The sequence below is a fragment of the Drosophila miranda genome, chromosome 2, assembly GCF_003369915.1.
Source record: "Drosophila miranda strain MSH22 chromosome 2, D.miranda_PacBio2.1, whole genome shotgun sequence".
Taxonomy (NCBI): Eukaryota; Metazoa; Arthropoda; class Insecta; order Diptera; family Drosophilidae; genus Drosophila; species Drosophila miranda.
The window spans coordinates 10,042,311-10,059,534 of record NC_046675.1 but is presented as its reverse complement, the minus strand read 5'-3'; the positions used below and the strand labels follow the sequence as shown (position 1 = coordinate 10,059,534).

General features: G+C 40.2%; 1 protein-coding gene and 1 long non-coding RNA gene across 4 annotated transcripts in view; one reads left to right on the top strand and one right to left on the bottom strand.

Annotated features, from left to right (window-relative positions):
- The window catches only part of LOC108155942 (segmentation protein cap'n'collar), a 51,364-nt gene extending 35,572 nt beyond the window's left edge, over positions 1-15,792 (bottom strand). Inside the window, exons 1-2 of one of the 3 annotated variants that reach the window (XM_017287102.2) lie at positions 15,474-15,792; positions 10,408-10,741 (exon numbers count right to left, since the gene is read on the bottom strand). In XM_017287102.2, the coding sequence (XP_017142591.1) occupies positions 10,408-10,692 (285 nt within the window). In that variant the 5' untranslated portion in view covers positions 10,693-10,741; positions 15,474-15,792. Of the gene's footprint in view, positions 1-885; positions 1,003-4,930; positions 6,318-7,577; positions 7,913-10,407; positions 10,742-15,473 lie in introns of those variants that run through there. The other 2 variants (XM_017287101.2, XM_017287103.2) reach the window with 2 other exon arrangements.
- LOC117187424 lies at positions 13,812-14,909 on the top strand. The gene is made up of 3 exons (XR_004472115.1): positions 13,812-13,967; positions 14,024-14,557; positions 14,680-14,909. It is a non-coding gene; the product is annotated as an uncharacterized LOC117187424 (long non-coding RNA).
- Positions 15,793-17,224: the final 1,432 nt, after the last annotated feature.

The following is a 17,224-nucleotide window of genomic DNA, read 5'->3' as shown; positions in this document are numbered from 1 at the left end:
ATAATCAATTTGACATCTGAACTTTTTTTGCACACAAATACACACCGCACTCTGCTTTTGCCATCTCTTACCCACACAGCACTTTTGGCCAATAGGCGGCGCCTCAACAAAAGTTCGCGAACCGTAATTAACGGTATTTAATTATGGAAATTAGCCAACGAGAGCTTCTTGGGTGAGAAACCAAAGCTCACTCAAAAAAAAACTAGACAGAAATATTCAAGTATTTAACTAGAGATGGGAGCACCAAAGCAGCACGAAAGACACGAAAATGTACAAGTCACGAACTTCATTTACGATTATCACTGGGCATTAACAAACGCTTATTAGATTTAAGTACTACAAATATCCAATATCCCCCTCAGAATTTGGAGCGTGGGTTTTTCGAAAGAATTTCTTAGGCTCTAAGATCACTTATTTAGGATTCTGATACTTGGTGATATTCGTATTAGTTCCAATGTCCAATGCCCCGATAAGTCACTCAAGCAGCCGCATATTACTAATACTTCAAATCGATACCATGATATCTTTCAAGTGGTTTTGTCCATTTTTCTCACTCAATTTTAGGCTTTCAAACGATTCTACTACGAGGACTCGTGACATTTTGTGCCTCCTCTCTAATAAATAGCTATAGTCCAAGGGAATTGTGAATATTTCTTGTACACTTTTGGCTTGCCTCTTCTTTGCAGGTAATTAGATGGGAAAATGCAACGTAATTACAGGCAAATTATTTTTCAATTTGCAGAGTCTTTACACCGTTTTTTTTTTTTGCGCCAACACCTGGCCATGTGAATAGAAAGTTTATCCGTGTTCGCACAAAAAAAAGATAGTCTGTTGATATCACATATAAAGATAAATATAGGAAGAAGGTAAATCTCGAAGACAGACCGCTAGGTAGATGTGCATATATTTGTACTCCTCGTTGAGACACATTTTGGGGAAATGATGAAATGGTTTCCGTTTTGTTACTTTCGACGATTCGGTTTGAGACGTATTCACTGGAAATCGGCATAACGCAGACTGAAAGTGCCGCCTGGTGTCGCGGCTAGAAATTATGAGAGAAACTCTGTCTGGCACGCTGGGGCTGGCTAATCAGCACCACAACTGGAGGGGTGCTCATAAAAAATATTTGATTATTTTCAATTGATAAAGTTTGTTTTGCACGAATTTTGAAAGTAAATCGGACAACAAAAAAGCACACGTAACTGATAAGAGGCCTAGTAGCAGACAGAACAGCAGAATGATGGGTAGCCATACATACATATTTACATATATGGTTAAGAGCCTTTAAAGTAGATTATTTTTTTTTTTTAATGGAATCACTTCAGAAAACTTTTAAATTTCAACGTTCGTTTCTATCGAAAAACATAATCGATAAAAGCTCTTAGCGGTTGCATTCTCCACTAATGCCAGGTTGGTGTATCGACTAAATGGCTTTCGCCTGCAGCATGTTGTTTTGTTGATTTTCTCTCTCGCAGCAAATGTTGCCAGAGTTGCTGAAAAGTGTGTTGAAGAGCGCGCTGAATGTGATGCCGGTAAAAACAGCTGTTTTTACGCTCTTTTTCGGTTTTGTTTTCAAGTTTTCTTTCCCACGTCAGCTTCCCCCTCCCCTCGTACCCTACCATAAGCACACACCCCTTTTGATGGATGGCTGCTGCGGGGGGGGGGGGGGGGGGGGGGGGGGGGGGGGGGGGGGGGTCTGTGAAAAGTGCATCATCCGATAGTACGAGTATTACAAAACGCGCAATCAAGGCGTGCGAAAGAGTGAGTGAGTGAGCGCGTAAGAGAGACAGGAGAAAGATCTCTCAGAGCGAGAGATGATTCAAGACTTTGATTTTTCAGCGAAGTTCAACGAAACAATCCCCAAAAATAGCACTTAAACACAAAAAAAGCATGACGAAAGGTTGACTTCTGCTTGAGCGAATGAGACGCACAAAGCAAAACAGCGAAGCATCAAAGCTTTGTGCGTGATTTTTGTTTTTGCGCTTTTTTCGTAGATTTGCAATTAGCAAATTTTGCGAGAGAGAGGGAGACAACACCACAGGTGGACGACATTCAAGATAGAGTTTCTCGTGTGTGTGTTTGTGTGTGTGAGGAGGTCACACAGAGAGCGACCTAAAGCACTTCAAACCTGCAAAGGTCAGAGCGAAATATTGGGAGCTTTGGGGACAGGAGATGAAATAAGTGATGGAGAGATCTTTAGTTCAAGCGAAGGTGACCCACAGCACAGACAAAGAGACAGGTGCATGGTTTCTGTTCTTTGTTGAAACGAGAACCAGAACTAGTTCACTCATTTGCATATTTGCTCAATCCGTTTATGGTTTGAAGGGGAACTAGTTCAAGAGCATCATTTGCATATTCGTACGTATATGGATTGCAGCTCTGAACAGCTGTAATTATAATCAAGAGATGGAAAGAAAGCTCGCTTGGAGGGTAGACACAACAGATACCATCTAACAGATCTATAGACAGTTATAAGATATAGTTCAAGAAGTTGCCAGATGCTGATCAAACTTGGCAGAGTAACGACTTAATATATAATCGTAAATTCTGTACGGTTTGGTTGGAATATCTTAAGAAATACACTTCTTACGGAAGAACGCTTTCCTGGAAAATACATGCCCTATACATATATGATTCTCCTCACCTTTCTAAACATATGATAAAAACCTATAGCGCCCCTTTTAAAGGGTACCATAATTAAACCACAAATGCACCATTAAGTGTCGGAAGTTGAATGCGGAATCGCTTAAACATTAAAGAACAAAGAAAATCATCATCTGATGAATCTTAATCGAAATGTTTTCAATGATTATGCAACCCAGTCAATGCCGAGTGCATTATATAGATCATAAAGAGTCAATATATATATATATATGTACATAAAATATATGCATAAATATATGTGCATGTATGATTTTGTCTCAAGAACAAATTCAGAAAAATATCATCACAGAACAAATGGCAAATAAAATAAAATAAAAACCGTCATCAGCCGAAATGGAAAATATTCGTGACATGTCGTGGAAAAGGCAAACAGCAGAAACAAATTACAGGCCACAGAATAAATCGAATTGAGAATAACACACGAGAGAGTTAGTCATTCTCCAACATCCCCAATCCCCAGTCCCCCTCCTACTGCTCTCCTTTTTGGCCAAGTATAAATGTTTATGCATATTTAAATTGCAATTCGTACAATACAAAAAATAAGTATCGAAAAAAGCAGACACACGGACAGAATGCGATTAAAAATAAATATTTAAAAAGCAAAGACAACAAATCAGCGCCTAAATATATGTATTTTTACACACATCCAGACAGACATTCAATGAATATTTATCAGAGAATGATTGTAGGCTATAAAAAACCTTTCCAATCATGAATTCTGCTCAAAAAGTTCCTTTCAAATTGATACTTTGTTGGACAAACATCGATACAGATAGCAGTTGTCGATCGATAATTGATTATTATATCGATAACGAGTTTAAAAGTTATGCAATTAATTGGAGAGTTATCGAATATGGTTCGATTTCAGTAAAAATCGAATTGGTTATCGAAATTGTGTTCTAAGCCAATTAATTATGGTTTTTAGGTCGGTTATCGATAGAAATCGATTTTTTCTTGATTTGAAATGTGAAAGATATCGAATAAGACAAGAAATTGATGGAAATCTGCTTAAAGTTCCATTAGCTACCAAAAAACAAGTGTTGTAAGATGGAATATCAAGCCATCGTGACACTAAAATTCAATATCTATAAGAATATGCCTTGATATTGGAAAAGTTCATAATAGATCATAATTAAATATCAAATAAGTTCATCTTTTGCCTCATAGGTCAGTTATCAGTTATATTCTTTCTACTACGTCTTCTATCTATCTGTCTTTCAAGTACCCTTGCATTCACCTCTTATGGTCATGAACTGCACTGTTAATGCACATACATACATAAATCAGTGTTTGGTTTATAAATAAATTTATAAAATTGAATTTTTTAATTTTGTGCAAAAATCTCTTTCCAATTTTTTCTCTGCTTTGAGTTTGTGTTTGTTTTTTACCATTTTCTGTGAATATTTTTGTGTTTGTTGTATTTTTTTTGCGCAGTCGAAACGTTTAATGACCTAATTGCCTGGTTGTTGATGGTGTTGGTGTTTTTTCTGTCGCTGTTTTTGTGTGTTTGCATATTAAATAAATGTGAACTATGGATTGGGGACCCCGAAAGAGGGTGAAAGTTGTTGCGTGTGTGGATCGGAAAACGGATAGAGGGACAGAGGTACCGCAAGACAAATAGAAAGATACAGATAGCAGGGGATGCCCTACAGAGATTGGGGCTACAACTCTTTCATTTTACATAGGTCAAACCACAGATAGAGAAAGAGAGGACTAGCACTGTAGGAACTGCCTGGAGGCGGATATTGCTCTTGGGATATCTTCTGAAAGATATTTCCTTACACTTCCCATCAATGAATCGATAAAACAATCTTAAATCTACTTAAATTATATATTATACTATAGCATTTGTGTTAATCATTGATGAAGCGTACAAAGCAGACAGAGATATGGAAATTGGAGCGTTCTTTGGAGGTGCCTGTGTGTGACAAACAGTCATGCTGATGGTTCGTATATCAACAAAGCCAGTCATTGGCTCCATTATCTACAGATAAGCAGGAAAATTGTGAAAACATTGTCACAGAGAGTGTAGGCACATTTAAATATCGAAAAACAACCAAAAAAAGAGAGGAATACAGCAACAAATGGCTTGGTTCTGTGCCTAAACAAATCAAATGCCCGTCGACCGACTGGAATAGGTCAAGCACGGAGTTCATTCGCTCTCTTCATTAGCAATGCAAATACTTTTCAGGTGGTGCCATATCGGACATCGGAGAGCCTTCTAATCAGTCGATTTACAATTACAGCTACAATGTTATGGTGTTACCTCCTCCTCCTCCTTCTCATCCTCCTGCTCGACGACGACTTCCACTTCGTTGCCAAAGGTGGCACTGCCAAAGGGTTCATCGGTGGTCAATCCCTCGACTTCGCAGGCATTGGCCACTCCTCCCAAATCCTCCTCGTCGGCGTCCTGGCCGAACAGACGACCCAGATAGAGATACTCCTCACTGTCATCGTTATCCGGTCCGAATTGCTCCGCCGTGTGACTGCCCAGATTGCCGGGATGCGGTGTGCTGTCATTCAGGGCCGTGGCTACCTCGCGGTGCGTCCCACTGGCGGCAAAGCCGTACAGCAGGGCGGCCAGGCTGAGGTCCAGACTGGAGCTGTTCGGCGCCTGCTGCTGGCCATCTTTCAGGGGCAGATTCGCATAGGGGCTGGCCTGCGGCAGATCGTTGTAGTCCTGCAGATCGGCCAGGTTCTGCTCCCAAATCGAGCGCTGCTCCTGCAGCAGATGCGGCGACAGAAAGATGTCAAGCTCCGGGGCGGCATGGTGCCGCATCGAGTGATTGTTATTGTTGCCGGTGGCCATCGCAGAAGTGTCGATGTGGATCTCTCCCAAGCCAGAGGCGCTGCCAGAGCCGGTGCCTCCACCCGCCGATGGTGCGCCCGATCCGCCATTGGAATTTCCATTCGCCCCTCCCCCGCCGCTCTGGAGATCCTGGAGGGCTGCTGTCTGGACGCTGCTATTGCCGGTCGTATTGTGGAGATTCATTACAAAGGCGCTGCCGTTGAATCTCGTCGGCAGCTTGTACTCGCCTCCGCCACCCACTCCATGGTCGTCGAAGGGCAGCAGATCCTCGATCCGGGGCATCATCTTGCGGTTGGCATACGGATTCTGGTTCATATCGATGCGATGCACCGAGCGCAGCATCTCCAGCTCCCATCCATCCCCGTGGGCCAGCTCCAGCTGCGAGTCCCAGCGGTTGAGCAGATAGTCCGGATTGTACTGCAACAGGCTGAGGGCCAGGGCCAGCTGGAGCATCCGCATGGCGTGTGATTTTTTATTTGAGATCATTTTAGTGAGGTTTCTGTTGTTTTTACCATGAGGTTACAAATGCTCCGCGGATGCTTGGGTGCTTGGATGCGTGGGTGGTATGCGAGGTCTCCCCCTCTTTTCAGCCCCCCGGCCAGACAACAGCTCGATGGCTGCGTCGTCCGGGATGGACAGCCGTTCAATGACGCTTCCCCTCTGCCTGCCTCCGCTGCACGCTGATTTTTTTTTTTTTTTGACACACGTCCAGAGAAATCTCTGCGCAAAATTAACAGAACAGAACAGAGCAGAAAATATATTCTTTTCCGATCTGTGATTGCCTGAATCGCAATAATATCTGTGCGTGCCTCCTCTTTAATTGATGGCTGTCCTCGTGTTTGTTCTGTAAGTAGCCACGAAAATAAAATGGAATTAGTAAAAGCATAACAAATGGTTAAATATAAATAAATACACATATGTACATATGTACATGGTCGATGCAATTTGAATTTTCAATGAGAAATGCTTTTGTTTCGAGTGGCAGATCGGCCTTTGTCACGTTTGATGCGAATGGAAATTGGCGACTGTTCTGCGGTTATGAGGAAATGATGCGAAGAAAGTATTGGTTTCCGTGTATGGGTGATGGAATATGTACTATCTCCGTCTCTCATTCTCATTCTCTAGAGTTTTAGCTTGCGAATTCTATTGGTTAGAGTGAGATGTTTATTTGGTGTAGAAGTTTTACTGCTTGCACTTGAAAGAAAGTGCACTGCTTGTTAGAGGATTCACGTGGTAAGAGTGAGAGGTGAATAGTACTTTCTTTTGACAGAAAGTAAACTGCTTGAAGCAACAGTTATGGCTACTTCCGTTGACAGCATAACAAAACACTAATACCAAGCGCGAAGCTTGAGGTTAGGAATAGAACGAACACATGGAAGATCCCTGGAAGTCTAGAAGCGTTAATCGTGTTGTTTTTCTCTTCGAAGGCACTCTCTTTTCCCTAACCTACGCATTTAATATGCCCATGCGTTGTCCTTGTGTGTCTCTCGCCTTTTATGTCCTCTATTAACTCCCACAACAAAATCAAGCGCAAAATCCAAAAAGGAATGACCCAGACTTCAGACACAGACACACACACGCACACACAGACAACCACCCGCCGGTGAACTTGAACTTGTTCAAGGTCTCTAGCGCGAAATGTTGCGCACTGCTGCTGCTGCCAGCCGCCAAGTGAAACACCCAATTCAAGGACGGACACAAAACACGCAGATAAAACAACAACAAAAACAAAGAGCACACACCGAAAAATATGCCAACAATTTGTTAGAAGATATGAACTTTCTTTGTTTTAAGCAATTCGCAAAAAGGGAATCTTCACTGGGGTTGGGGAATGGGGTGGAAAAAAAGGGAAATTAAACTTTGATTAGCGCAGAAAGACGCAAAACCAATAAAGACAAAAAGCACGAGGTGGGGCATATATGATATGATGGAATGTTTTTCTGAGGAATTGCAGACTTTTGCAAATGGCCCACCTTTCATAAATGCCCCCTGAACAAGCAGTTCTGTTCTCAATGAATTATATACAAATACACAATTGCAAGTGTGCGAGAGTGGTGAGTGGGTGTGCGTGTGTGTGTGTGTGTGGGAGGGAGAGTGCACTCACCTTTTCTGTGCGGCAGAAAATTTTTTGGCCCTGCCAAAAGGAGAAGATGCGCCGCTGCTGTTTCTGCTGCCGATCTACAACGGTAAAAGCTGCGACGCAGTAAATACTGTAGGTGCTGCTGTAGCTCTTTCCTCCTCTGCTCTTATTGCTGCGTCTGTTGAATGTTGAATGCAATGATGTGTGGCTGCTGCGGTTTACCGTTGCGGGGCACACAACCGCCGTTAGTCTTTTCACTCACTCTACCGGTATCTTTTTTCGGTTTTTGTTGCTTTTAATTTTTTTATATTTCACTTTCTTTTGCGTTTTATTGTTCAATTAATCAACAACATTTTATTTTTTGTAATTTCTGCAAGGCACAAAATATTAACACAAATACATTGATATTCTACACTGATTGTAAGAATAACACGTGTACGTCCTTGAACTTGGCCAAATTAGCTTTCTCTCTCTCACTTGGTGTGTTTCACACTCTAATTGATTTGCATTTACTTTCCATTATATACTTATAACAATTTGCGCTGTCTTTTCAATTTACAGCAAAAGCCGCTTTCTGCTTCTTCTTTCAGTCTGGCAGCACGCACTTTACCTCTGCCTCTCTGCATTTACATGCTTGTGCGTATGTGTGTTGAGAATGCGTGTCAGGCGGCTGGTGAAATCGTCAAAATCTAGCTTTGTTTTGCCGTTTTTGTTGTCTAATATTATTAAGTGTGTTTTTTTTTGCCAGCATATTTGTTGTTTATTTCTTTGTTTGCTTTTATCGCTCGTTTCTTTGGTGCTTCGTCTGACTCACACAAGAACACACACACACACACACATGCCTTTGACAACTGCTGTTTTTTTTTTTCTTGTCCATGCTCTCTCGTTTTGCTTTAAGCAGACACACACATACACAGGCACAGTCGAATGTGCTGCGACACACACATTTATTAATGCATTTAATTAAATGCAAAATAATTGAATTTTTTATGTAGAATCAAAGCTTACACGCACACACAAAGCTCACACGTAAAGAGAAAAATGTACGGGTACGAGAATTTCGAAACTTCGAGAAGAGGAGAGCGACAGAACAACAAAACGACAGCAGCGCCGCTAGCCCGGTCCAGCCTTTGCTTTGCACTTTGTATTAACAAATTATTTATCAAAGTGCTTTTTCGTGCATTAGGCTGGAGGTTGCAGCATGTCAGCTGAGCGTTGGGAGAGAGATAGTAGAGAGAGAGAGAGGCGGCCAGTTTGCTGAATAACTGTTGTTGCTAGCCTGTTGGTCGCCCACCACACCACCCACCACCACAATGAGTTGCACTTATTTTGTGGGGCATGCAACATAACTATTTCAGCAGCCGAAACATGAAACAATTCCAGTAGTTCTCCATTTGTTATTAACGAAAAACAACACACACACAGAGAGAGAGAGAGCACACTTGCCGCCTGTACTTCGCACTTTTACGCGTATTTCTTTCACTTGCAAAATTATTGCCGCATCCGCTTTATCAGCTCGTTCGCGTAACCTACGTGTTTCGTGGTTTTCTTTGAGAAAACGTGTTTGTTTTGTCACTCTTTTAGTGTGTTTGATTTGTTTTTTGCAATTTTCACCACGACGACGCGTCCGTCAGCGTGGATTTTGATATTTTGATTAAATTCACCATTCACCGCAGCTTTCGAGAGTCGCAACGTATTTATGGAGTATGGGCTTTTGTTTACCCTATTTCCCCTAATTGATGTACAAATTATATTTTTCAGCTGCTGTGAACAATGACTTTTTCTCTTATTGATAATTTTTTGACCCTATTCAGATGGCTTTAAAATTTAAAACATATTTTTGCATACTTACTAATTATACAAAAAAGTTAACAGAATGGCCATCGGATTCAAAACATCATCACTCCTCTTTTGCTACCCAGCTCGCTGGCTTATTTTACGCAGGGAAATTGCTGAGGAAAAAGAGGTATGGACAACAGGCAACACGGCCCAGAAAATGTCACGAGACCAAAGTAAAGTCCACCCCATTAGCCTAATATACTTTGTTATATTGGTGTATTGTTCGTTAAAAGCACGCCGAGGTGAGGTTCGACCGAGCCTCGCAATTTGCTTTGGCTGTTTTTGCCTGTTGTTCATACCTTTCCATGGTCCAGCGGTTCGATCAAACTAAAGAAAGCGTTTTTACGCTCTCCCGTCTTATTTTTGCGTTGCATGTTTGAGCTAGTGGTTCGAGAGAAGAAGAGTGGAAAGAGCTTTGGGGGAGCTTTTTGGAAATAGTTGCTATGTCGATTGGGCGGCTAAAGTCTATCGTTTATTGAATATATAAATAATATATGGCGCATTATTCTATATGGGAGAGGGTTTATTTATTAATTTATTCGCCTATATACAAAAATAATTTATTATTATTTAGTGATTGTTGTTCGAATTCATTCATTATGTGTAGCTAAAAAAGCATACACGTAACATTGGCGCCACCTATGTAATTAAATGTAGTTATGGCGTAAAAGTACATGCTTGGGACATGTGGCCAATAAAATTCGTGTAAAATTGCCATTTAAAGGCGTGTGCCGCCCAAAAAAATGTTTCCACATAAAAATTGCAATATTGAGATGGTCAGTGGCCATACCTACTTTAATATAATTGAGAATACCTTTGCCTAACATTATTGGATGACAATCAAACTTGATTAATCCATGGATAATATTGTAATAAGGCTGTGTTTCATATTTGAAAAAATTCACTTACGGAATATGCACACCAAATTAATTAAGATTGATTATTCAGATTTCAGATCTGGTATCTTTTTGCGCTGTCGACATTTGTGGCTGTAATTATTGGGGGCGTGGCTTACCAGAGTCGTGAATTGGAATTCCCCTCTCCAGGTGAGGTTCCGGGTGGACTGTACCACAGGTGTGGGCGGGGTCTCCAGTGAGGGCGTAGAGGGCGTAGAGGCCACCGTGGGTTTAATCAATTTTGTCATCTTCGAAGGCGGTCCGATGGGCACTCGGACGGTGACCTTCTTCTTGGGATTGGGATCCATGAGGATGGGCTCCAGCAGGGTCTGCGGATAGTCATCATCGATGTCCCTCGCTGGGGAGAGGGACTGTAGTCGGGGTAGGTCCTCCAGGTCGATCATGATGGCGTCTCAGTCGTTCAATAATCGTGATGCAGAGGCAATGGGTCAACTGAAAACATGATTTAATTACTCTCTTGTGGCTATCTCTGGGCATAAATTAATGCTTTCACTGTTTAGTCGAGTCCTCACTGTACTCGCGCCATAAATATTTGATAAGAAACGCTCGCCCCGATCGAGGTATGTTAAACTTTCTGTTTATTTCTTGATTGCCTTTGCCATTTATTTTATGGTGGAGATTACGCACACGCACACATCACAGCCATAGATAAGTACAGTGAATACACTCAGGCAAAAATTCGCAGAAGTTACTCGCAAGATAAGCCCAAAGATTGGGTTAACTATTGATTGAATATATCTGTATATATGTTTATTACTCATGCTAGGGCTGTGTACTTTCCGGTCAGTTGTCACTGTACTAATACACTACTTAGTGGCGCCCAGACCCAGACAATGCAAATTACAACAGCCAATTGTTTGCGGGCAAGAGTTTTTTGTCGATTAGATAAGGGTTTCAATAAATCTTGCCATAATTAAGAAGTGAAACCTATTGGAAATGCTTTCAAATTTAATGGCAACAAGTCGTGGCATAGTTTTTTATGTCAACTACGGGTAGTATTCCAATAATCTAAGGTCTTATCTGTCTTTCAAAGTGAATTCTTCCCTATGTGAATCATATATGTATGTATTTATGATCTATAATTAGATCTTCATATTTTTGTGAATTCTTCAACTTTTATCTACATTTGGTCTTCGGCTGTTTTGAGATAAAAATCGCTTGACATCGATACATAACTTCTATTTACAGTCGTAACTTCTTTGCTTAGAACTTTCATGGAGTTCCCATCTCATGAGTCAGAGAAATACTCATAGCCAAAAGGAATCAGTGAAACTTTCACTGTACACATATGTATATACTTTTCCTTCTATCAATCCATTGATATTTTCAAGGTTCCGACGGTACTTCTCGATATATGAATAATAGTATCTAGCAAAGATTTATATGTTTTTTATCTATCTACACCATCGATCAATGATTATACCTAACCCATTTTTCATTTATCATTCTACATTTCTCTATTTTTATCTTGCTGGCAATCAAGACCACCCTGAAGCTTAAATCCCCCAAATGTCTGCCCAACAAACGCTATTCCATTAAGCTACTTACGAGTATTAAAAATTATATCGCTCACTTGAACATTATTTTATGTGGGGTCTAAAGGTCTTTTCTGGGAATTCCCTCGTCTCTGGTTTTTAAGAGTATTTTGGCCAAAAAGTTAACCATTCGGAAAGGCTGAGATTTCTGGTTTACTACGAGTGTGACTCATTTGCCAAAAAAAACCAGTACAAAAAGCGAGTAAAGTGGACAGACGGCTCAGTACTGTCTGGGTCTGTCATCTTCTCAAGATCCGAAAACAGAGAGATGTCGAAAAAGAAGCGATATTGAGAGAGAGAGTGAGAAAAAAGATAGAGACGGGCTGGAAATGAAAGTTTCTAGAGATCAAGGGAATTTCGAGAAGTTTAATTAATATATATTTAAGGGATTGATATGTCTAAGAAAGACCAAGGAAGATGTCCACTTCAAAAGTGTTCCAGGGAGTAAATAGGAAGATCTGGTAGAAAATCAAAGCCAGAGCCAGCAAAGAGAGATATTGCCCCCAAGACAGCTTTCACTATATTTCGATTAAAGTTCAAAAAAGGCTGAACTTTGAACAGCTTGTGATTGTAAATGGTTGTAGTTAGGGGACTAAGATAGATGTCAAATATAGTCTCCCACTCAAATGTTGATTAGTTGCTAAGCCAAGTCTAATGAAATCACATGCACATATCAAAGTTAATAGAAATATTAAGTAATTTAAAGCAATTTAAATAAAGCAATGTCAGATTGGTTCAAGTTTAATGAGTTATGACATAGAACTAAGCGAGTTATTAAACAAACGATAAAATGTTGATAACATGTTGTACATATGTATCAAATGCAATCAATCAAAATGGGCAGAGGTCTTAGAGTCTGTGTTATTGTATTCTATTCCTGTAAGCTCCTCTAAATTTCAAGGTTTCCTATGCCTTTGTATATCAATGTAGTTGGTGTAGAGAACATTTGGAATTTCCTTCTCTTTCATCTTTCATTTCTATAGAAAATTTGTGCATAGCATTCGTATAGCATCGTCTCATGGGACTCATATTTATAAATCATGAAATCACAATGCAAACCGTGTTGATGTTGAACGGTTTTTTCCTCGAAACCAAGTCAACATTGCAAATCTTTACGTTTTTGTGCGACACAAGTAAAATGAAACCTGTTTTTTTAAGCGCTTTTTTATATGATCATACTCTTGCAATGGGGTTGATGCGTTTTCAAGATAGATTGGGGGTCAAAGAATGGGGAATGGGGAGAGAGTGGTGTGATAGAAAGAATGGATTCAAAGTATTGTGTGAAACTTCCAAAAAGGATGAACCAAGAAGAATTTTCCGTAAGCAGAAAGGGATATCAGTCTGTGATATACTTTACAACATAGCTTAGGGCTTAGGGCTTATGGCAACGTACCAGAGATCTGCCCTGCTAAAGATATGTATCCCTTCTACTCTGGCTATCTTTATTCAGCAAACCGGCTATCTCTAAGAATTCTTTTCAAACTAAACCTCATTATCTTCCCATAAGTACAATAAAATCTCTTTTAAATGGGAATCTACAAATTGTAGATGTCTTTTGTATCTTTTCCTCTTAAGCGGACATCTCTCTTAAGCAAACAAAATTCTCTACCCCCATCTTTAAATCTTCTTTTCTCTTAAAAATAATAATTTGTTTCTACTATAACCCCTACTAGAGTATTGTTCCCTTCGTTAGTCATGTAAGTCCGTTTTCCAGTCTTGTTTATTATTAAATACTTTCTTGTTTTTGCTGTCGTTGGATGCCTTGACGTAGGTTATAATTTGAATAAAACGTTGGCAATAATTAAGAATGAGAGAAAAATGTGAAAAAATAAGTTGAAAACAAACAAACAAAGTTCAGAACAAGCCCTGCTGTCCGACAGAATACAGATATGTGAAGTACATTTGTACGACAACGAGTACTAGTCTATACTATATATTTGTATCTCTGTATCTCTGTACTATGTAGATATTGATTTTAGCAATTACCTGTCAAAGTAAAATCAACAGCTGAGTGGGGCAGATCGAGCGGGGAGTCTGCTACGGGTAAGGTGAAAAGTGGAATCCGTGTCTGGGTATCGTCATGCAGTTTGACTTTTCAATTTGCGGTTGGAGAAAAAAACGTGGTAATAATAGGGAAAGATCAGGTCAATATTTCGACTAAGCGATACCTGCTTTTCAGGTTTGCTGTCTGAGTATCTGATATTCGGACAAAACTCAAAAATACGAGGGTCGAAGATCTCTGGAAACCCGAATAATATTTGGTGAATTGTTTCATTTGCATTTGCATTTCCTCTGTTTTAATATGTATCGACAATTATAGGTTATAGGCCTTACAATAATGAAGTATATTGTCTCCTTAAAACTTAAGTTTTCTTAATTTTCAGGGATGGATTTGAAGCGATTGTGGTGATTTTTTGTTAATAGGTGGGTAGTATCTTTATATATTATCCTACCAAAAATGAGCCTTAGATCGGATGGAGACCAAGAAAACACTCTGGTACACACTTCATAGGGTTTTAAGTACTTCACTCGCCCTGTCTCATACATAACGTAAACCATTTACGACTGTAATATACCTTTTCTGCTCCAAGGTATACAGAAAACCTAAACTAAATAAAAGTGTTGTCGTGACAAAGTCGTTAGAAGCTGCCGCCCCATACTAATAGATAGGGAGGAGGTCTCAATAAGGGTTTATTATACTGTCCAGCGATAGGTACGTGTATATCAACGGAATTCATAGAGCGTAACTCTAGAGATTTGAATGTTTCCAATAATATATAAGTTTTGTTGTTTAATTGTTGTATACATTATGGAACCTTTCATTATCATTAACAGGCATGCACACACATGGCCAGCCAGTGTCGCCACACATACAGCGAACGAAATTCGCGAGAACAATTTTAATGTAAATATTTACTTATAAGAGGCACAGTGCTGTTGTTGTTTTCTTGCAAAGAGCAGCACAGCGAAGAGAGAGAGAGAGAGAGTCAGTAAGAGCGGAAGAGAGCGACACGTTGTGGTGATGACCACATCATACCGGTAAATTGATGTGAAATATACATATACTGAACAAATGATGTTTTGTTGGCGCTGAGCAAATTTCCATAGAAATGAACACCCACACACACACACACACACGTAAACTATTAGCAAATTGATGGACAAATTTAGGCACAGCGGGGGGGAGTTGTGTGCAGAGGGCCAAAGAGAGATGGGCGAAATTAATATTGAATTCAACTTGTTGATTAGAGGAGAGCAAATAACACGAAAACACACCCTCCACGCACTGGCTAGACCAACGGTGTGTTTAATACAAGGTGGGGACTGTTCTTATGCACTTGCTCTTTTTGTGTTAGGTGTTCTATCGCAGAAAAGTACACTATCGTTTTAGAGCACACTCGAGACCCCACCTCACCCTGTCTTATCGCACCTTGCTCTAGCCTAGAAACACGCGCACTCACACACACACACACACACACGAACACCAGATACAGTAGCAGCAGCAGAGGGAGAAACAGCTTTAACGACGCAATTGTTGTTCCCCTTTTCAACTTGAAATGAATTAATTGTTATTGTAATTAGTCTCCTCTATTTTTTTTAAACACACTTTTTACTTAATTCTCATTTACCTATTGGTTTAGCTACACTTTGCTTTTGTTGATTTTGTTGGTTTTTTCGCACTTTTTGTTGTCAGCCTTTTTTACTTTTAGTTTGTAGGTAGTTTTTTAAAAAGCGCGCCACACTCTCACACTTGTTGTTTTTGTTTCTATCTTCCTCTTCTGTTTGTTTCTTTGTATCAAAAGAGAGAAAGAGAGCCTTGGTCATAGGTCTGAATGTAACACTCCACTTAAGAGAAGATGCTGAGCGTAATCAGCTGTTGCAGAGAGAGAGTGGCAGGCAGGCGTACGGTAATCAGGTGTGCGGCGAGCGACAATACAGTATGCAGTAATTCACTGAACGGCGTTTCAAAAAACACTGAAGAGCTCCAGCCGAACGTCGTTGCTTCAGCTGTTTGCGTCGCTCTGACGGCTAAAGAGAGATAGCGCGAGGGAGAGAGAGAGGCAGAGCTCCAATCGGCAAGATAGCGCTGAGCAGACGACAAGTGCGCTGCCCCGCCTGCGTTGACCGCTCTGCCGGCGCCCCAATCTGTTGTTGTTATCGCGTGTCTTAGCGCGTGCTGTCAGCAGAAGCTTTTCTGTCCATTGATCCGCTGCCCCACACCACCTGGCAGGGCTGCAATTAATAGCGGAATCGATCTCTTCCGCTAAAGGGGGGCGATGAATCCAAACGACATTGAGCCATGTTTTTGCATATGTAGAACAGGGCTCGACACGCATATTTTTAAACCACTATTATAAACGTGTACGTGGGCGGCAGAACACTCTCATATGCACTGGTAGGGTAGGTATTGAGTAGGATAAGGGATAGTGTTGCTTTCACCTGTTTATGTTAATTGAATTTAATCTACTCAGGGTTGACATACATATTTCAAGTGCAGAATGAGGATTACTATCCATTATCGTACACTTAGCGATTTATTTTACGTAGGTTCTATATGAATGGTTAATGAATTCGAGCGACATTTTTGTGAAATAGTGATTCAACATTTGAATTCTTGGGTAATCTCCCCTTGGAGTCACTTACTGCAATCCGAATCAACATGCAAGCACATTTATGGAGTTATTAAGGAACTGATTGGCTTTCCCCCCGTGGCACAAAATATTGACAGAACATTGGAGAAAACAATGGCATCGGGGGTGCAAAGCAATTTAAACCATAAAATATAATGGATACATGATTGGGCCATAAAAATGATATGCTATTGAAGGTATTTTTCGTATTGTTCAACGAAATAATAAAACAGGAAGGATACTAACCATTTTCGAATTGAATGAAACGAGCTGTGAAGGTTTTTGTTTTTATTACAGATTAGTTATCGCTTTTATTAATATTCCCATTTGACTTAAAATACATTATGTAAATATATATATATTTATATATAGATGTGTATATATCATTTAGCATACAATTAGATTTACGTCTTTAGAGTTTCTCTGCCTGCTTTCATTCCCCTCCTAGATACAATACTCTACTCTTTCCCTTCCTTCCCTACACAAATTTCCTTATAAAACCTGATAGCCAATGCATTACGATCTTTGCAAATAAATTTCATCTAATAAAATTAACTAGAATTCGTATTCGTTTTTTCGCTTAAGGAAATTATAGTAAAGGCCATTTCTTGTTCAACTCCAAGACAAAGCTTTTTTTTGGGGGGGTAGGATATTCGAGAAAAGGGCTGGTGGACGGGACATGGGTCTGTGTCTGTGGGGGAGGTTCTCTGTGTGTGTGATATCATTTTGATGAACCAAATGTGTAATAT